Below are 20,843 nucleotides of genomic sequence, written 5' to 3' on the forward strand. Positions count from 1 at the left end.
TACACTGTCTACTGATCTGATCCGGAGCCAATTCAAGGTGTGGATTTTGTCCTTTAAAACGTCACATGGTTTGAGACCGAAGGACTGTCTTGTCCCATGCGCTCCTCCCTTCTCCCATCTTAAGGACCATCTTCTTTCATACATTCTTGCCCAGAATTAGGATCGTAGGGAGAGGCCTTCCTAAGTGTCTCATCAACCAAAGCAGCTTGTTGGGTACACGAGAGAGGGCCTTTTTGGTAGCAGCCCCATGATTATGAAATAGCGTCTCCCAGAGAGATGTACCCAGTGCCCTCATGCTTGATCTTTAGGAAGCAGCTAACATGGTTTTGTTCAGGACAGCATTCAGTTGGTTAGTTAATTTTTACTTGTTGATAGTTTAAATTGTGATTTTAAATTGTGGCTTTATGTCTTTTTAAAATATTTGTTGTGTTATTTACATTGCAAGCCACCTTGAGTTCTGTAAGATAGAAAGGTGGCTAATAAATATTATAAATAAATAAATAAAATATTACTATTCCGCTGGGCTAGATGAACCAATGATGTAACTCAATATGGTTTCGTATTAGGAAGTACAAACCTAGCTGTTCTACGTGTGTCTTGAAAATCACCAAGCACTTGGAGCAAACAGGTGGCCATCTTGGTCCTGAACCCCACAAGGTTACCAAATAGCCTTCTTAGCAACCAAATGCCTCAGCTGGAGTGGCTGTAGGTATGTGCTGGAAGAGACCATTTTGTGTTAGTCGGTAGATTTCAACAAGTTGACAAGTTTGCTGTCCCCCTCCCGCGATCATAGTCTGTCCATTCCCTTCTGTTCCTCCATCAGGTACCCCCCACCCACCCATCTGTCAAAGGCCGCTGGCTACAAGTTGCCCAACTTGTGCCACAAAGAGGTGGAATTAGACTAATGGGTTGCCTGCACAAAAGAGAGAGCAGGGCCATGAATAATTGAGCGGGCTCTTCTGTAGCAACCAGCGAAAATGAAGTCCCATTTGCTCAGCCTTATTAAAAGAGCGAACGAGGGGGTGAGACGGTAAAGGTCGTTAAGGGACTTGTAACGTGGAAAAGAATCGCCTGCGAAATGGATGCTGCTCCCCCTGCCTTCCTAGTCTCTAAGGTCTTTAACTAAACGTCACGGTGAAGGCCGTCTTAAGGCATTTCGGGCTCGTTGAATTATTCAGCGTTCAGAAAGATCTCTGGACTCCCGTCCAGCAACATTCACTTGCCTTTGTTTGGCATGTGCATCCGATGGCAGTCATTGCCTGTGGAGCCCGTAGTTCTGGAGCCAGGGGTTTACGGTTCACCTACGTTTATCCCTTCCTTGCATGGCCATTCACCGTGGCTGTCATCTTTGGACACTGGAGCAATGTACGTGGAGCTCCCTCTGAAATAAGTGCTAGGCTTTCATGCTTACGCTCTGAAGCAAAGAAACAATGGGGCAGTAGAGGTAGAAGCCCAGCTGGAAAAAGTGGAGGGCAGAGGCCTACTGTGCAGCCGTCTCTCATGTCCAGTTTGTGGACTGAACACACTGAAGCAGCCCTGAATAACTCAGTCACTTTAGAGCTAGGTTAGCCATTGACTCTTTATATGTATTCCCGATCTTGCCAGGCAGAAGGTTGTATCTTTATGCTTACACACACGCACACACAGTGCTCTATCCAGGATTCCTAACAGAAGAAACCAAGCTAGGTAATTGGGCCCCTGTTCTTAGAAAAAAACATTTTCCTGTTAAGGAAAACAGTACATATGGTTGTATAGGATAAGAAAATTTCATATTCCAGTGTTCAGTGAACAGATTCCAATTCAGTTGGGATGTATAATGTGAATTCTTTTCCTGAACTCATGTAAAGCAGTGCCATTTGTTAATTAAAAAATAAAAAGACTGAAGGGTGGAGGAGGCCAGCAAACGATCACCTGGCGGGAATGTCGGTGGTACAGCTCCAACTCCCAGGCGATGCTCTCGTTCCCACTCTTGGCTAACCTTGTCCCTTGGGGGTGGGGGGCCTCTTTTGCCTTCCAGATCCTCCTCTACCGCCTGGAAACTGGACGTTGTGTCACACAGCTAGGCAGCTCCTTATGTGACTTCACGTGCGTCAACCTCCAGGACAGCCCTCCTTTCATGTTGGTGACTGGAAATATGGACAGGAGGTATGTCTGTGTGGGAGAAGCACCAGAAGATCCCAGGTGGATCAGACCCAAAGGTCCATTTAGTCTGGCATCTCGTTTCCCACTGTGGATGTCTTAAAGAAGCACCCCCCCACACAATCAGCTACAAAAAGGCTCAGTGTTCCCCCACTATTGTGTTGTCCCCCTCCCAAGCAACTGTTATTCAGAGAGACAGAGACTGCCTCTGAGCATGAAGGTCTCCCTTAGCCATCGTGACCAGCATTGCTGCACCTGTCCTATCTACAGTTCAGGTGGGAGAAGGGGAGCTCCTGTGGCAGCCCCCTGCTCAGTGCACTAATGTGCTAAATGCTGCAAGCTGAGTCTTTGCAGACTTTGAGAACTAGAGTATTAGGTAATGGTTGGACAGCACGCCCTGCTTTGTTTTGTTTTTAAAAAGCTCAATGGGAAGAATCTCTCCCTCTTTTTTTTTTTTAAAGCCATTTGGTGGACACAGTTGGTGTACAGCCCAGCAAGGGCTCTTGGAATATCTTCCTCTTTCCTGCTGCCACTCGCAAAATGAGTTTGGCATACAAAACCTCACTTCCCAATACCAAAGAAGAAAAATAACCTGCCGGGGGGGAGGGGGGGTGTCGTGTTGGAGGGAATTGCACAGCCAAAATAGTTCCACTCGCCAACCAGTGACAAGATTGTGTGTCGGGGGCTGCAGTGTCCCTTAGGTGACAAAAAAGGAAGTTTTTTTTCCATGTGAATGGATTCCAGATTCTGTTTAGCTGATTAACAGTCTTCTCTGTATTTCTTTGGCTTGGCCAGTCGTATTTCCCCCCTCCCCACTTCTGCTCGGTGTCTGTTGGCAAAAGTGAATGCGCTGGGAGTCATCAGCGTGAAAGGATTAAAGTGCTTAAAAATACCCCTTTGAGTCCAGTGTTTAGATGGGGGGGTCTTTATTGAAATGATCCTATGTATTGCCCCAAAGAGGTGGGTGGTGGAGGCAAAAGGCTAATGACCAGCAGCTCCCTTTTCTCCTCCCACCCTCCCTTAAAAGAAAAAGAACACTGGCACATCAGATTGCAGGCGACAGTGGAACTGGTGGTGTAGGCATCAGATCGCACGGCATTTTACTGCCAAAAGTCAAGCCTCAAATCCGCCAGGGTGGCAGCTTGCAAAAACTCTTCTCGTGTGTGTCAAACAATCCCTTCTTTGTCAATGAACACGCAACCTAAGGGAGATGCAAAGAGAGTATAAGCACATTTATATCCCTGTGATTGCATCCAAGAAATCTGAGTCTATGCCTGGTTCATGCAAGCAGGAGAATGGAGCAGGCTCACAACTTCAGATTGGTGACAGGGGGCAACAGAGAGTCACATTTTGGAATGCCCCCCTCCCACATTAAAAGACATTGCAAAAAGAAAAACAGCAGAAAACAATTTTTTTTTTCCTTCAGGGCTAGTTTTCTATTTGGACTTGAATAGTTTTAAATATGAATAAATAGTATGGACTTGAATAGTTTTAAATATGAAGGAACTTTTGCAGTTGGAACTGACCACCTGCAATCTGAAGTGGCAAATCCATTCTATCATTTCATTCCCACCTCCCTGTCCTGTATCTGTGAGCCAGAATATGATCTCCTTGCTCCGGCAGTGAATTTGACTCATCTTCACAATTTCTTCCTGGTCAGTTTGATCATTATGTTGCTAGCAGAGAAATCCTAAGCAGATCTATTCAAAAGTAAATCCGTTTTTAGTCAGTGGGGTTTACTTCCAGGAAGGTGTTCTTAGGATTGCACCTAAAGGTGTATGTTTAAAGAAGTGATTTACTTAAAGTAACCTTTCTTAGCATGATCATCCAAACACAGCCACTCTGCTAACTGTGGTTAGCAAAGGTATGTTAAAGCCAGGATCTCAGTTCATGGTTTAACATTGGTTTATTAACCACTGTTGAGCTTAACTCTGGTTTCATATGACAGACACATGCAGGTATCCTGACTTGTTCTCTGACAGTGCCTTAACCACAATGCAGGCTAAACAGTGTTCCCGGGGGAGAGGGGGATGAGAAAGCAATGAAAAACAGCCTTAGTTGAGGTAGACCATGGTTTGAATGATCATCTGTGAGCCAAATCCTCCTTTCAGAAGCTACCCATCATTCACTATAGTTCCGCTTATGTCTGAATGATGCCTTCTCCTTCCCCACCCTTTCTCTGAAAAGTCACACGTGGACTCACAAAGCCGCTTTCTACTGCATCAGACCATTGGTCCATCAGGGTCAGTATTGTCTACTCAAACTGACACTAGGGTCTCAGGAAGAGGTCTTTCCCATCACCTACTACCCGATACTTTTAACTGGAGATGCTGGGATTGATCTTGGGGCTTTTTGCATGCCAAGCAGATGCTCTGCCACTGAGCCGTGGCCCCTCCTCTAAGTCATGACAGTATAGGATCGAAGCTATTTCTTTCCGAGATGGCCTTCTGATGCCTTCTGCCTCAGGCCAGAAAGGTCTACAGAAGGGCACGGAACTCTGCGGAGCACTGGGTACTCTGTTCCTTGAACGCCAGGTGCCCTGCTCAGCTTTTCTCTTGCTTCTGTAAGAGCCAAAATAGATGTGACAGGGGCAGCCATTCACATGTTTGTTCCGTTTATATATATATATATATATATATATATATAGCAGTAGTCTGTGTTACATGAAAAAGGACACATGGTTGAGGAGGAGGGACTACAGTCTGTCCACCCCTCCTCTTACCTTACTGTACTCCGTTAGTTTAAATCACTTTTCTCGCAGCCAAAGTCCGATTCCAGAAGCAAGCTTCAAACAACAGAAGGTAACATGAAAAGGGAAGATGAGCTGGAAAGCTTTAGTGCCCAGCACACTTGTTTTCATGGTGGTTTTTTTAAAAGTTCTCTGCAATCCACATACTCACTATTCATGGATCAGGCAAACAAGTTGTGGCTGCCCACAGAATGTTTACTTTCACTCTCAGAGTTCATTGGGCATTGCTCACATATTATATATACTGTTCTTTGTAGACATGAGGGCTAGAAACTTTAGAAAAATAGTAATAAAGCGGTATTAGAGGGAAGGGTAGAGATGCCAATATTTTCTCAGGCTCCTGCATTGTGCACCAGATACTAAATTCTACACTTGTGATCCTGGAAGTGTGGAAGAATTGAAGCAACGCAGACAGCAGCCGCGCACAGGCTGTTGGATTTTTAAGACTTTTCACAAGAACTTAAGAGTGTCTTTGTTTTCCCCGGGCATGGATGCCTGGAAGCCGGGTCCTCACTAATGAAACCACCAAGCTGAAGCCAGGGCTTGCTGAATGGAAAGCAGCCTGATTACCATACGTGGCACCGGCAGGCAGATCGCCAGGCGGCTTGTTGTCAGGGACCAGGCTTGGAAGCATTCTGCTTTTTTGCCCAGTACAGGGTTATGCTGAGCCCCCCCCCCCACACACACACACACACACTTTGTCAGAGAAAGAGGGGAGCCGGGCTTTGTTTACTCCATCTGTGGATGTTCTGACAAGTGACTCAGAGGTGTTGGGAGAGCCCCAGCCCGAGCATGCTCCTTTCCCCGTTCCAGCCTGTCAGATGGATTCTGCCTGGTCGGAGTCTTTGTCGTCTTTTTGTTTTAATTGTCAGGATAGAGCTGTTTGCAGGCTCCTATGGAGCAGTTTCATTAGAGATGGGGAAAGGGGGAGGCAGTGGGGGAAGCTCTTTTTTTGGAACAGCCTCCGGATCGGAGCAGGAATCCTAAACAATGAAAGTTCTGGCATGGCAAACTTCCTACTCGGCAGGCTGCAATCCGCTCGGGTGTTCGGCTTCTGCTGCTGGTCGTTTCCTGAGGATTAGCTGGCGGGCTTTTGATTTTTTTCCAGTGACCTCTGTGGTGGTTCCCGTTTGTCTCTCTGGGTTGTGTTTTCTTTTGTGTTGTGCAGTTTTAATCTCCTACATGTTCAGCCACTCCTTCTGTGTACTGTGCACATGAGCACATTCTCTCTCTGACTCATATCTAGCGCATCTAGACAGGGGACATCAAAGATGCGGATTGCAATATATATATATATTGCAATATATATTGCGGATATATATATATATAGAAGAGTCTCTGGCATTAGGTGTTGGGAAGAGATTTCTCTGTCTGAAAACACTGAGAGGCCAGTAATCAAACTGCTGATTTATCTGGCTTTGTTTTGAAAAGAATATATTCTTTTCAAAACAAAGCCAGATAAATCAGCAGTTTGATTACTGGCCTCTCAGTGTTTTCAGACAGAGAAATCTCTTCCCAACACCTAATGCCAGAGACTCTTCTCCTGGGTATGCTGTAAGTTGAATCAGCAAGTTTCTGCATGCAAAGCATGTGATCTGTCACAGAGCCACAGGTAGAGAATGTGTTGACCACTGCTGCTCAGTAAAGTGACAGGGATGAAATGGGGATGATATGCAGCGTTCCTACGCGGCAATGTCACTTCCAGCGTGACTCCGGAAGTCAGATCATTGCATCAGTGCGACACACTTAAGATTCCCCTTCGTGTTTTGAAGGAATCCTTGAGTGTTGCACCGATGCAATCTCACTTCTGGGGTCATGCCAAAAGTGATGTTGCAGCCTCAGAATGCCACGTATTTTCATGTCCCCCACTGCCGTCCACTTCCCGCTGGTTGCCACTGTTTGTCTGGCAACTCTACCAGTCAGAGCACTGGTTCCTCTTGTCTCCATACTGTCCTGTCTGATTATCCACGGCTTTCCAGGGTCTCGCGCAGAGAAAGGTCTTTCCTATTACCTGAGATCCTGAACAGAAGATACCAAAGAACAAGCCTTGGACTTTCTGGATACAACAGACATGCTTTGCCAGTGAATCAGAGGCCCCCTGCAAACGAGGGGCTCTTACAAGGACTGGATCCTGCACCACTGGCCTAGTGTGAAATTTGCATGATCAGTAATGCCAAAACCTCTTCTCTGGACATGTCCCTTCTGAATCAATCTGGCTTTGCAAGATTTATTTTTCAGACACGTTATGGGTCATTTTATAAGTATGATGGGCTGTTTGTCAGCCTCTGGGGTCCAAGCATCTGAGTGTGGGAGAGATGCCCCCTCCAGGTTGGTCCCTCTCTCACATCAGCTGTTTGAAGGGTAGGCCTCAGAAAGGGAGAAGGGGCACCCTGGTTCCCTCTCCCGCAGTGCTGCTGGCCTCTCTCTCTCTCTCTCCCTCTCCCCTCCCTTCCTCTCTCTCTCCCCTCCCCCCTCTCTCTCCCTCTCTCTCCCCCCCTCTCCCCCTCCCTCTCTCGCGCTCTCTCTCATCAGCCTTCCCTCTCACCTCTGTGTTTATAGGGGCCGCCCTGATTGACCTCCCACCTCTCCTCCAGCTCTCACCCAACTCCTCCTGCCAGACGAGCTGACAGGGAATCCTCTCCAATGGGGGGGGGCATTGGGCCAGCCTTTCTCCCTCCCTTCCTGCTCTGCCGCCCAATTGGGCGGCTGTTGTAGGGTGGGGCTGGTGGGGCCCTGCCACACCTGTCGCAGCTGGGTCCACTTGGCCAGGGAACCTCCCATCTCGCTCTCTCAGGTGGCCGATGGCAGTAGGGCTCCTGTGCCTGCCGGTAACTGCCTGCTGCTTGTCAGCCCCTGGGCCGCCTGAGGCTTTGTAGCTGCTGCCCCAGCCGAATGACTTTCCATCGGTTCTGTTGTCTCCTGCTGCCTGTTGCAGCTTCTCTCTCCCTCCTCTGCTCTCACCGAGGGCTTGCCTGCCATCAAGGGTGGGGCAGTCTCAGCTCCCTCTCCTCCCATTGAGACTTTCCAGGTAAGTCCGGGGGATGGGGGCTCTGCTTCCCTGGACACTGTTTTACAAGTATGATGATGCTAGTGAGTGTCCCATTTTTGAATGTCCCGGGACTTGCGCTTGCCCTTGTATGAATGGGGGGGGTGGGGGGGGTGGACTTAAAAGTTCATGCATGTCCTGTGTTACCACTGTAGTGCCTCCCCAAAGGGCCACTTCACATCATGCCAATAAACATGCAAACTGAAGTACCTATGCCCCCCCCCAGTGAGTCAGTATGATCCTATTTTGCATAATATATTCTGCAGTTATGTGCTATTCTACATAATTCTGCTAGCAGCCCTCTCTCTCCTCTACCTGCTAAGAATGTTACTTAGCAACCCCTCTGGCTTCTGAGGTTTTGCCAGCTCCCTTTCAAGTATATCTTCGCAGCTAAGAGGAAAGCTGAGGTTATTAGGAAGTTGCCTTCCAAAGCCAGGATCACAGTCTGTGTGTGTGTGGCATCCTATGGAATCACTGGACCTGCTAATGCATCTTCCGTATGAATGACGTCACAAGGCTTTGCTACGTGATAGCGACTCACCCTGCAAAAAGGTGGGTTGTCCTGTGGCTGGGGGACTGATCAGAACAAAGTCTCTTGCTTCTTTCCTGGCTTTCCCAAGCAGTTGCAAGAGTTTGGTATGGCTCGGGTCCCCGCAAGGCCAGAGGCTGCACGGTACTGGCTCTTTGTACCTCTCAAGCCGCCACATCGTGCCAGTTGAAGAGGGCACTGTATGGGACATGGTCCTGGGGTTCCATTCTATATGGCTGGCCTGGGGAGCAATCAGATTTCTTCTTTCCTGGAGCAAATGGGTTTCTATCCTTGAGCACCAAACTCAGCCTTCATAAGAGCCCAAAACAGCATCTGAAAGAGAGAGGTGGCACTTGCTTCCTTCATAAAAAAGGACCAGGCTAGCTTCACAGAGTGGATATCAGGATAAAACGGAGGAGGGAGCGAACACCGTCCTGATCTCTTAAGGGTGGGATAAAAATGTGATGGAGAGATGGATGTGTAGAGGGCAGTGGAGGGGTGAGCAGGTGAGCCTTCCACCTCTACTTTCCACACACAAACTGTGCACGTGTGCATTCAGGATGAACCCATGTAAAGGGGAGAGCAGGATTGAGTGTGTTAGCCCCATGTGCCACCTGGGTACATTTTCCCAATGTGGGTGCGGCATCTAGGCATGGAGCCTCCATCCGCATGATCAGAAGTTCTGCTTTTTGAACGTTCTCAGAGCTCGAGCTTGCACCCCTCACTGTATATACTCAGATGGGCACTGTGTGCACAGTTAGGACAAACATAGGCATGAAGCTGGTGTGCTGTGGCTCAGTGGTACCGCAGCTGTTTTGCATGGAGAACTTCCCAGGTTCAGTCCCCAACATTTCCAGTTAAAGGGTTCTGGTACCATGTAGTGTGCCCTGACCTGGATAGGCCAGACAAGCTTGATCTCATCACATCTCGGAAGCTAAGCAGGGTCATCCTTGGAGTGGAAAAGAGCAAGAGTCCAGTAGCCTCTATAGGACTAACAAAATTAGTGGTAGGGTATGAGCTTTTGTGAGCCACAGCTCACTTCTTCAGGTAATGGAAAAGGGCAAGAGTCCAGTACAGATACTGAAGAAGTGAGCTGTGGCTCATGAAAGCTCATACCCTACCACTAATTTTGTTAGTCTTATAGGGGCTACTGAACTTTTGTTCTTTTCCACTGCTACAGACAGACTAACACAGCTACCCATCAGGGCCATCCTTGGATGGGAAACCAGCTATGACTTGATGGTGCTTTCCACCACCACTGTGTAATATGAAAGACCTCTGAGCCGCTGCCAGTCAGAGTAGACAATACTGACCTTGATAGATCCAAGTTTCTGACTCCATATTAGGCAGATTCATGTGTTGGTTCTCCTTTCCTCTTGCATGTTGCCCAACGTCCATTGGCTAGTACGCCACTCTTGATGGGGGCACAGTCGTGTCAGAATGGGGGGTGAGGGGGGGGGTGAATCGGCACAAGCTGCAGATGTAGCTGAATGAGCAGGCATACGGCAGCCACTTTTGAGCCCCAGATGGAAGGAATTCACAAAAAAATCAGGTGTAATAGCTGTGCTCTTCTGAAAACCTAAAATCGAACCCCTGCATGTGAAAACCTTGCTGAGTGAAGCTGGGTCACTCGCTCACTGTCAGCCTGCTAGGACCACACGAGGTTGTGAGGGACCAAAGGAGTCTGAAGGAAAGTCTCTCCCCCCACCCCGCCCATGCAAGTGTATCCATCAGTTGAGATCTTCAGAATAGGCTGTCTCCTGTTCTGCCTTTGGAGGCTAGGCGAGTGGCAAGCCAGTGTGGTGTAGCGGCTAGAGTGATGGACTAGGATCTGGCCGACCCGGGTTCAATTCCCCACTCTGCCATGGAAGCATGCTGGGAGACCTTGGCTCAGTCACATACTCAGCCTAATTACCTCGCAGGATTATTGTGAGGAGGAAAATGGAGGAGAGGAGAATGACGGAAGCCGCTTTAGGTCCCCGTTGGGAAGAAGGGCAGGGGTATAAATGGGGTAAAATAAAAATAGCAGAGGAAGCTTGAGGGGGTGGGCATTCCAAAGGTGAGGCTGAACCACCTGGGAAGCCTCCTCTCCCCATTGCCACCCGTCTCACCTTTGTAGGTGGGGGCACAGAGCGCGTGCCTTGCGAGGAGGATCTTAATGCTGGACAGTAGTGGAGGAGGCAGTCCTTCAAGCACCCCAGGCCCAAGCTCCTTCGAGCCTTAAATGTAAGAACTATCGTTTGAATTGTGTGAACTTCTAGATTGGCTTCTGGCAAAAGTGAGGCAAATATTAGACTCAGTATGGCGTCAGCTAGGATCACTAGCTCAGGTGGGTTTGGAAAAAAGACTTTATACTGTTCATCACTAGCCTGTTGATGACTATGAGCCATAAAAAGAGCCTCCATGTTAAGAGGCAGTGTTCTGATGAGTACTAGGTTGGGGCGGGGGAGGTGATGAACAAAGAAGGCGGGGGTGTTGCTTTATTGTCCTACTTCTGAGCTTCTCTGTGACCTCTGACTTTCCATCACTTGAGCAAAATTCTGAGCTGGGTTAGTTGTAATTCAACTAACAATTCTGTTCTTATTGTTAAGAATATGGAGTTGCTCTTTGTACAAAGTGAAATACTTTGTGCATCCTGCACTCCTCCGTAGAGTTATAGCGTCCGCAGAGACTTCTTGCCCTGTTGAGTGTAATTTACAAATACGCTCGTGATTAATCCTCGGAGGGCACTCTGCTTTCGAAACAGCACATTGCATGAAATCATGTATTGATTTCCCTTTTCGATAAAGCCGACTCATCCATCCAGATAGAAGCAGCAATTGACTTTTCATAACACAGACAGGCTCAGTCGCCAAGCCCAAGAGGTTAACAGCTTATGAGTCAGACCCCAAAATGATGAGGTTAGTCTTTGAGAGATTTTAACGATCTGGGTTCGGGGTTTTAACGTATCAGTTTATGGAATCCGCTGCCCTCAAGATGTGAGTGCTGGCTTAGATGGCTTCGAAAGGGTTAGATAAATTCATGGAGGGGAACAGAGGTCAGCCAACAACTGTCAGCCATGAAGTCTAAATAGAACCTACATGTTCAGAAGCATTATACATCTGAATACAAGTTGCTGGAGCAGAGGACAATCAATACAAAATGGTTTGTTGCATTTATGCTGTGCTCGTTGTCTTCCAGGAAGCTTTTGGCTTGTGAAAGTGGCAAAGAGGAAGCCGGACTAGATGCACCTTTGGTCTGGCTCAGCAGGGCTCAACCTGTGTTCTGTTTGGTGGGAGCACCAGGGTAGGGAGACTGCATATTTCCAGTCACCTATGTTGGAGATACCCTGAACTGGATAGCCCAGTCTCATTATCTCTTGGAAGCTAAGTAGGTTCGACCATGGTTAGCGCTTGGATGGGAGACCACAGAGGAAGTCCAGAATCGCTACACAGAGGCAGACAATGACAAACCACCTCTGTTCGTCCCTTGCCTTGAAAACCCTACGGGGTCACCCTAAGCCTTGAAAACCCTGTGCAGCTTGATGGCGCACACGTTGGAAATAAGTACTTGCACTTTATTACAAAACTTCTGGCATCGGACCTTAGGAAATATATATATATATATATTACATATGGTTGGAATTGGGCCTATTGGCAGGCTTCTAATTTCATTACTGGGTTTTCTATTCAAGTGCCTGTTTGAGACGTCTTGATGTCAGCACCGTAAGAGGACCTTCTCAAACAGCCGTGGTGTCCTGCAGCAGTAAAACGTTTGATCTCTGCAGGTGCATGCGCATCAAAATGAGCAGGGTTAATTTCCTCCCTTGCTGAGTTGGCCTTGCACACCCTCTGAAAGAGAAGTACTTTACTCCAGGAGTTAACCACCACTGTCTTGTGGCAGCATACCAAATCCACCCTTACTTTATTAACCCATCCTATTCTGTCTACGGTTCAGGAACTGAAAGGAAGGCTTCAACCTCTCTTTTCAGCGCATACTTAGGGCAAAATGAGAATTCTGGTGTGCAGCAGACTGTTCCGAGCTCAATCTTCCGCATTTCCAGGTTTCGTGTTTTAAAATCTCTCTGGCAGCAAGGCTGAGAAAATCTTCTTCTTGGCACCTTTGGCACTGCTGCCAGTCAGAAGAGACCCTACTAGGCTAGACAGGCTGGTTGTCTGTATTGGATAGCATCGTGAGCTCGTGTTTGTTGCTGATCACAAGTTTACAGCACCAAAAGGTGATGCGGCAATATAGAATACACTAGCATGGTTTGTGTGCGTAGGGATAAGACATGCTTCTTCACAGGCGGATCAATCTCCCACCTTCAGAAAAATCAACGTGGACTTGAGAAATGGCCAAACGTGGTTCTAAAACCACACGTCCTTCCCCAAGCACCAACTGTTGAATACTTTTCTATCCCACTTTTCGTTCCATCACTTGAATTCAACATGACATACGTGGCGTTCCCAAGAGGCCTCTCACCTAGAAACTTGAGCAGACCCACCCCTGTGTAGCTTCAGCAAGATCCTTCCAGTCATACCCTGAGTGTGTGAAGCTTGTATTGATGTTGGCGTCATTGCCAGAGCTAGAGACATCTTAGATGTGGTCCCTAGTAGATCTCGCCATAGCATGCAAGGGTGGGAGGGGGAATGCTGTCTTGTTGTGAGAGAAAAGCAGGACATTGTGAGAGAAGTGTTGTGCAAAATCTCTCTGCCCCGCATATGGGCTTTAAGAATGAATTACTTCATTGTTCTCATTTTAGAGTGAGAGTGTATGACCTCCGCAGAAGCAATCCTGTCTGCTCATTCTATGGCCACCAACTGGGCATCTCTGCTGTGCAGATGGACGACTGGAAGGTTGTCAGCGGAGGAGAGGACGGGCTGGTCTGTGTGTGGGACCAGCGGATGGGTACCAAGCTCTGGGAAATGCATGCCAGGTGAGGTCAGCTGCTCAGGCAGTGTGTCTGCCCTCATATTGCTGGTTGACCAAGTTACTGATTTGTGTTGCTAATCTATTCATTTACAAGATTTAAATGCTGCCTGTCTGCCCAGTCAGACTAGAATTTTAATTTTTTTCTTTTAAGTTTGTGTGCCTAATTGTGACTTTCTGGTTCAGTGCTAAAGCATAACCTCTGCCTGCATACAAAAGATCCCAGGTTCAATTCCTGCCTTCTCTAATGTGGTGTAGTGTCTGATTAGGGCCAGGAAGACCAAGGTTCGAATCCCCACTCTGTCATGAAAACCTGCAGGGTGACCTTGGGCCAGTCACATTCTTTCAGCCTAACCTACCTCACAGGGTTGTTGTGAGGATAAAATGGAAGAGGGAAAAGCCACTTGATGCCCCCCACTGGGGAGAAAAGTGGGATATAAATAAATAGATCCCATGGATTAGGGGTTGCCTAGCCCAGTGACTGTGACATGGAAGAGCCTGAGGAGCCCAGGCCAGGGAACCAGGAGGGCCAGAGGGATCAGGGAGGGCCTGGCACTGCAGTGGCCCCTGCCAACCACACTCCAGCAGTACCAGAAGCTACCCTGCCAGAGCCTGTAGATGAACCTTTGCTACCGGCCTCTGTGATAACCACTAGGCCTCTGCCAGACAGGATGTGCACCTGGGCCCATAGCCCCTAGAACCCATTCCCACTCTGCAAGAGCAGCCTTGGCAGAAGGCCTCAGGCCACATTAGCACAGAGGAGGTGACGTGCCCGGTTGGCAGCACACAGTCCCAGCCTGGAACCAGAACAAGGCTCTGAGCGTAGTGCTGCTTCTCAGGATCCCGGGCGGCCAAGGCTCAGCTCAGCTTCAGGAGCCTCCACAGCTGCCAGCTAGTGCAGCTGAGCCACATTAACTCCCAGCTTATTTAGGCCGAGACTTGGGAAGGCTGCATTGCTGGATCAGCTGGTCCACTAAGTACAAGCCCTGTGCTCCAAGCCCCCTGCCTTCAGCTCCAGCTCCAGCCTGTATTCTCCCGTCTAGCCAGCTAGGCCTGGGGCCTTACTCTAGAGGAGTCTATTCACAGCCTGCCTGGAGAGTGTAGGATGCTTTCTCTGCCTGAGATCTCAAAGAGCTGCGGTCAAACAGATCAGACCATACCGAGTTAGAAAAAAGGGACCAGTTGTCCGATTCGATTTTAAATAGCTTCTTCCTCTCCTGCAAGAGAACGCCAAAGAGATAACTTCGTTTTGTGGTCACGTCAGAGTTCTCGCCCAGATTTACGTGAACCACGGACGGTGCGTCCTTTTAACAACACTGTTCTGGCGTCTCCAGAGTTAAAAGGATCCTGGGCAGCATAGCCTTCTGCAAGTCAGAGCAGATGTGCTGGACTAGATGTACTGAGTCAGGCCGTTGGTCGACGGCAGGTTTCTATGCTTTTGGTGGCACAGAGTTAATGGGGCAGAGGGGCAGTAGGAGAAGCATGGAAAAGAAAGCTATATTTTGCTTCGCAAGCCCAGCTCACTAATGTCCTGCTGTAATCCAACCACACTCCACTGGGTGGCAGTAAAGGCAGCTTTTCTTGACATTTGCTTTAAGTCAGGTAAGAAATACTTAGCTCAAAGAAAGCGGAGAATCCCATTCTGCTCCCACACTTCAGTGGGCTCCGCGGATTGAGAGGAAGAACCTGAAATACGACAGAGCACCAGAATTTCAAACCTCCCCTGGACCTCCATAGATTTGAATGGTTATCAGTTTTAATACTTCGGGTTGAACTAGAGAGTAAATTGTCACACTTGCATGTCGCGTGTAGACATTTTAACTGTTCACATAGACACCCCCAGAACTCACATCTCCCTTCTCCAGGCACCCTGTCCGCCACATCTGGTTCAACAGCCATAGCCTGATCACTGCTAATATTCCCAGTGAAAGGACGCCCCGTGGTGCCAGCCTCATGGACGATGACTTGACAGCTCACCGCAGGTAAATCCACTGGGGTGCTCCGGGACATGAGTGAGACGAGAAAGAATCTAGAAGGGCGAGGGGGTGATGGCATGGAAAGGAGTACGTGGTAGAAGAGGAGTACGTAGTAGATGAAGTCTTTGACAACAGAGGCATGGCAGTTCACTAAAAGTCTTGCCTGAAGCAGGCAGACATAGTAAATTTTGGTAGTTTGAGTAGTAAAAATAGCAGTGGCATTGAGCTTTATAATTGCCTGGTTCAGATACAGATTTATCCGGCTCATACACAGCGAGGCAACTCAGAGATGATCCCCTCACTAGGCAAAATGACCCCAGTGAAACTCCTTGTTTAGCTGAATGAAAGAGCCACATCATCCCGCAACATCCCTGGTGTTCCTCACCTGGGCCTTAATAGGTTTACATTTCGATGGTTGTTGTGGGTTTTCCGGGCTGTATTGCCGTGGTCTTGGCATTGTAGTTCCTGACGTTTCGCCAGCAGCTGTGGCTGGCATCTTCAGAGGTGTAGCACCAAAAGACAGAGATCTCTGATGGCCTGAACGTGGGCACATCTTTCCACCTTTTGTAAGGGACACAATAGTTTGTTTTATCTGAGATGAGTCGGCCTGCCCAATGTAGTGGCTACAGTACTGGATTAGGACTTCAGTGAGACCCGTTCAAAACCCCACTGCGCTGTGAAGCGAGGTGGGCAACCTTGGGCCAGTCACTCCCTTTTGGTCTAACCTTCGCAAAGGTGTTTTGAGGATAAAAGGGAGGAGAGGGAATCAAGGTACGCTGTTCTGAGTTCCATGCAGGAAGAGCAAGAAATAAATGAACAAATGTTGTGGCACATTAACAGTTTGGGCCTTTTTCTCCCTCTCTATCTCTGGGCAGACATCGAGGAATCATCTACGCCTACGATTTTTCAGTAGACCAGCTGGCTGCAGAGAGCATCCTTCCGATCTGCCGCTCATCTTACAATGAAAGGACTGGTTACAACTACAGTATTGGGCTGACTGTCCCCTATGACAACATCTAGGTAGCAGAGGGTACTACTCAAAGTTGATCCTCCATCAGTAGGAAAAGTCATGCTGCAGGGCTGAGGTCTTATTCAGAATTTGGGGAAGATGGGCCACAGAGGAGGTGCTGAATACCCCTGAAATATATCCCAAGTAAGAAAGAGGCCAAAAGAGGAGAATCAACAGGCACCGGCCAGGTGACTGAGAAGGTGAGGCATACAGAGCCTTGGGCCAGCACAGTGGAGTCCGCAGAGGGGCTGGCCCCAAGCAGGAAAGAGGAGCAGTCCTAAACTGGACGGGCGGGGAGGCTGGCCTTGTTTCACGGAGACGCTGTGAATCGATTATTTAGTGGAGAGAAGGGGGTTGAAGCCCCAAGCCAGGGATGAGAGGAACACAAAGGAAGGAATCGTGCAAAGGCAAAAAGGAGCTAAGAGCACAGGAAAGCAAATTTTCACAAAGACCTTCAAGAGTGAATCTGGCTACAGTTCTCATCAAGGCACACAAGGACAAATCTGTGAAAAGCAGCCTTTTTTCTAGACAGGTTTAAGTGAGAACATCCTTGTGTAAGAAAGCATCCTTCATTAAAGCGTCAGTTGCACTTCAGGAATCTCAAAGCCGCACCCTTCTTTAAACTGGACATTTCACATCAGAAGTCTCTGGGAGGCTGGAGGCTCGCTGTTACTTTAGCTGGCTGCAGTCTTACAGTGCTGGCCTAATACTTAGAAACCCAAACTAAGGAAGCCACTTTACTGCCTGTTGGTGCGGGGTGAGATTTTTTTTTAAGTTCTGGTACTTCAGATGTCCAATACTAGTAGTGATTGAAGCAAGTTGAGCTGGCCTCTACAGGCGCCGAAGCACACCCAGAGCTAAACTACAAGAGACAAATTACACAAGGATGCTCCCGTGAAGGGAGTCGCAATGTTAGCTGGGAAGCTGAGTTTTAAAAGAGATTGGAAGGCTCTCTCCATTTCCCCTCTCTACAAAGCCTGCAAAGATCACTCCTCAGGAGTGTTTATTTCCTCTTAGCCTCCTAGAAGGGTGGGTGAAACTGACAGAGCCTTCAGAGGCAAAGAGGAAATTAGCAAACCCTCTGAAGAGCCATCTTCGCTAGCTCTGTAGAGAGGGGAAATTGACAAATCCGATCTCTTTTAAAACTCAGCTTCCCGGCTAACATTGCAACTCCCTTCACATGCGCATCCTCGGGTGATTCGTCTCTCGTAGCTTAGCTTTCAGACATGTAATTCAATTGCAGAACTTGTGTGTGGAGGTAATTGGCCCTCTGCCTACCATGCATATTTTCTGCAATAACCTCCCCCCCTTGCTTTAAGTCCTAGGATGAAAGGAAAGACACCTGTGTTATTCTTACCTTCCCACCCACCCCTTCCTGCTTTCCTCCTGTCCATCCAAGCCCCTGTGGAATTTTGCAACTTGAGCACGTCACTGCTTAAATGGAATGAAATCTTGAAAAACCAGCCTGGATGGTTGACTGAAAGAGTCTCCTGAGGTAGGCATTTATACCCAGCTTTCTTGTTTATTGCTCTCCTGTCTATTGCATTTTTGAAAATGCAAGCACACAAAGCAGCAAGCACAAGCAGTGCTTTTGTCTCTTTTTCTCTCCCCTCCCCACACTATCACTGAGAATCTGTAGTAGCATAGGCTGGGCTTCTGCTTCCTCTTTGCTCAGCTGCAGCCGTTCCAGGTGGAAGACAGGAAGGGGGCAAGAAGTCATTTCTTTTTCACACAGCACTGGAAATAAGGCGACTTTCAAAATTAACAAGCCCATCAGCACAAAAGTCCATGCCTTTTCCTGTAATGGGCCGTGGCGCATTAGTAGAACTCTTGGCCAAAGCAATGCATAACAATGTAATAGTTCAAAAACTTAAGTAGACACACTTCAGAAAGATAACAGAGGCAATACCAATTCTGAGAGGGGGAAAGCAGGGAGGGATGTGTCCTGGCCCCTTTACTTTTTAACTTATATCTAAACGATATTATCCCGACATTATCAGGCCCTGAATTTGTCCCCCCCTCTTTAGGATTACAGAAAATATCAGTTATTTTATATGCTGATGATACAGTTCTGGTCTCTCTTACCCGTGTTAGCCTAAAAAGGCTTTTACATAAACTTGGTGACTTTTGCAAAGAAGAGGCCTTAACCATCAATTGCGCCAAGACAAAAGTCTTGGTTTCTAGCAAAAGACCTCGTAGGTACAAGCGGACCATAGATGGAACTAACATAGAACAGTGCAGCACCTTTAAATACCTGGGGATTACCTTTAGTGAAACTCTGTCTTGGAGGGCGCATTTGACAATAACCAAATTTACAGTTCTTAGATCAATCGGTGCCATTCTGAAATTTTACTATACAAAAGGAGGTTTTCTAATAGACCCAGCACTGAAAATATATTTGAGCAAGGCTATTCCTCAGCTCCTTTATGGAGTAGAGGTCTGGGGTTGGAAAGATTGTTTAATTACAGCTTTGGAATCTCTCCAAAACCATTTCCTAAGGAGAATTTTAGCTTTACCAAAGGGTACTCCTGCAGCTCTTATGCGAGCAGAGCTTGGCCTGCCCTCAGTCAGAGCCCGTGTACATCTAGCCCTGCTTAGATTCTGGAGGAAGGAGCATAACAACAATACCAATCTATTGCACAGGTTATGCTATGAAATTATACATAAAAATGAGGCTGTACAGCTAGCCAGCTATAATAAAATCCTTCGATGTTACTCCATCTGTGACGACTCCCCGGGTGTCCCGGTTGCTGGCTTTAACATTCGGGAATGGGTGTTCCACGTAACGGATAGGCAAGCGATCTCCTATTCTAAATTCTCCCCACGGTTTAGAATTTTCAGGAAGGGCCATGTTAGAGCGCCCTGTTTGGTCAATATCCTTCCTCACCACCTCAGAACAACCTCTCTCTGTTCGCCTTAGCAGCCAAGAAAATCCGGGCTAGAGTTGTGTCCAGAGACAGCAGTGGTTTTATCTGACTGGTATTTTCTGCCTAGATCATTTTAATTTTTTAATATTTGTACATATGTTTACATGCTAGAGTATTTTATATGTTATATCTGTATGATTGTAATGGCCTTTGGCCACAAACAGTAAATGTATCATTCATTCATTCTCTTCAGAAAGATACTTGGCAAGTAGAGTATCATATACCTAATGCTGATGTGATGTAAAAAATGGCCAGGTCAAATATGGTCTGCTGCCAGAGGACTGAGGCCCATCTGGGCTACTGGGCCTCACCTTTCTCCACAGCCCAGCTGCTGCTGCAGTGATCCACCAGAGGCCCAGCCAATATGGCTGTGCAGCACCCCAGGACCTGACCTCACTGGCTACAAGCCACCCTGCATGCCAAGCCACAGGCTGAGCCCCGTGTGCCACTCCCTGGTGTGCCCAGGCAGTGCTGGGGTACACCAAGCCTTGCCACTCCCGGCCAGTGCTGGGGCATGGCAAGATCCCACAGATCCAGTAAGGCCAGCACTGAGCCCAGCCACCCTGGGGAGGAGGGCCAGCACTGCAGCAAGGAGAGCCACTCAGAGAAAAGGTAGGGAAGGGGAAGGGGAAAGGGTGTTCTAAAAGGTAGGGAAAGGGAAAGGGTGTTTGGGAGAGAGCCGGGGGGGGGGGGGCAGGGGTGTGTGAGGGTATTTGCAGGGAGGAAGAGTAAGACTGGGGAGGAGGGAGGAAAAGTAAGGGTGTGTCGGGGGGGGAGAGTAAAGGACTTCTAAAGGGAGGGAGGAAGCTTAAGAGTCATTGGGTGACAGGGGTGAGGGGAAGACTTTTGGAAGCAGGGGAAGAGTACCAGAGAAGCCTGCCTTGGGGAGTGGAAACCAACCAGAGCAGGTGGGTGGGTAAGGGAGAAGGAACAAGGAAGGCTGCCCAAGACAACTGTGGAGACAACTGTTTCCACAGTCTGCAACATTTTGTTGTGGCCCCCCCCCATAGGCCTGCATAGCCTGAGCAACAGGAAAAGGTGGACAATTAGTATCCGTAGTTGGTAAACCGAGTGTCACTCACTATTGGGCCATAGGGCGTATTAGACTTTACTATTTTCTAGAATAATTAACATGTCTATAGCCCACCGTGCCCTCGTGGTTCACAGCAACTTACAATTGAAAATTAAAACCATATGTAATGCAATAAAACCCCATAATCACCACCACCCAAGGCAGAATCTACAGCTCCAACCCCATCAAAAGCCCTAAGAACTAAAATGGCCTTTTAGTGCCACCTGAAAATGTCTAAGGACCATTCCCTCCCCCACCCCCCAGGAGCCTACTGCAGAAGATGGGAGACATTGGTGTAAAGGATAAGACTCAAACTGTTGGTTATAAGCAGGGCATCAGTCAGAAGGCAGCGACCAAAAGACTGCAGTTGGTATATGGGAAGAGATGTGGAGGGACAGTACTTCACATATGTCGGTCCAAAGCCACGAAGGGTTTTCAAGGACCCTCTGTGGTTACAGGCTGGTGAGGCAAGATGAGACTGAGATCAC

The 20,843-nt window shown here is 48.1% G+C and overlaps 1 protein-coding gene across 1 annotated transcript in view; it reads left to right on the plus strand.

The window, feature by feature from the left end:
• The window catches only part of FBXW8 (F-box and WD repeat domain containing 8), a 96,653-nt gene extending 77,260 nt beyond the window's left edge, over positions 1-19,393 (plus strand). The window contains exons 8-11 of the mRNA XM_054996150.1: positions 2,018-2,145; positions 13,205-13,378; positions 15,237-15,353; positions 16,223-19,393. Of these exons, the coding sequence (XP_054852125.1) occupies positions 2,018-2,145; positions 13,205-13,378; positions 15,237-15,353; positions 16,223-16,367 (564 nt within the window). The 3' untranslated portion in view covers positions 16,368-19,393. The remainder of the gene's footprint in view (positions 1-2,017; positions 2,146-13,204; positions 13,379-15,236; positions 15,354-16,222) is intronic.
• The last annotated feature ends 1,450 nt before the right edge of the window (positions 19,394-20,843 follow it).

This window comes from Eublepharis macularius, chromosome 13 (assembly GCF_028583425.1).
Source record: "Eublepharis macularius isolate TG4126 chromosome 13, MPM_Emac_v1.0, whole genome shotgun sequence".
In the NCBI taxonomy this organism is placed as follows: domain Eukaryota; kingdom Metazoa; phylum Chordata; class Lepidosauria; order Squamata; family Eublepharidae; genus Eublepharis; species Eublepharis macularius.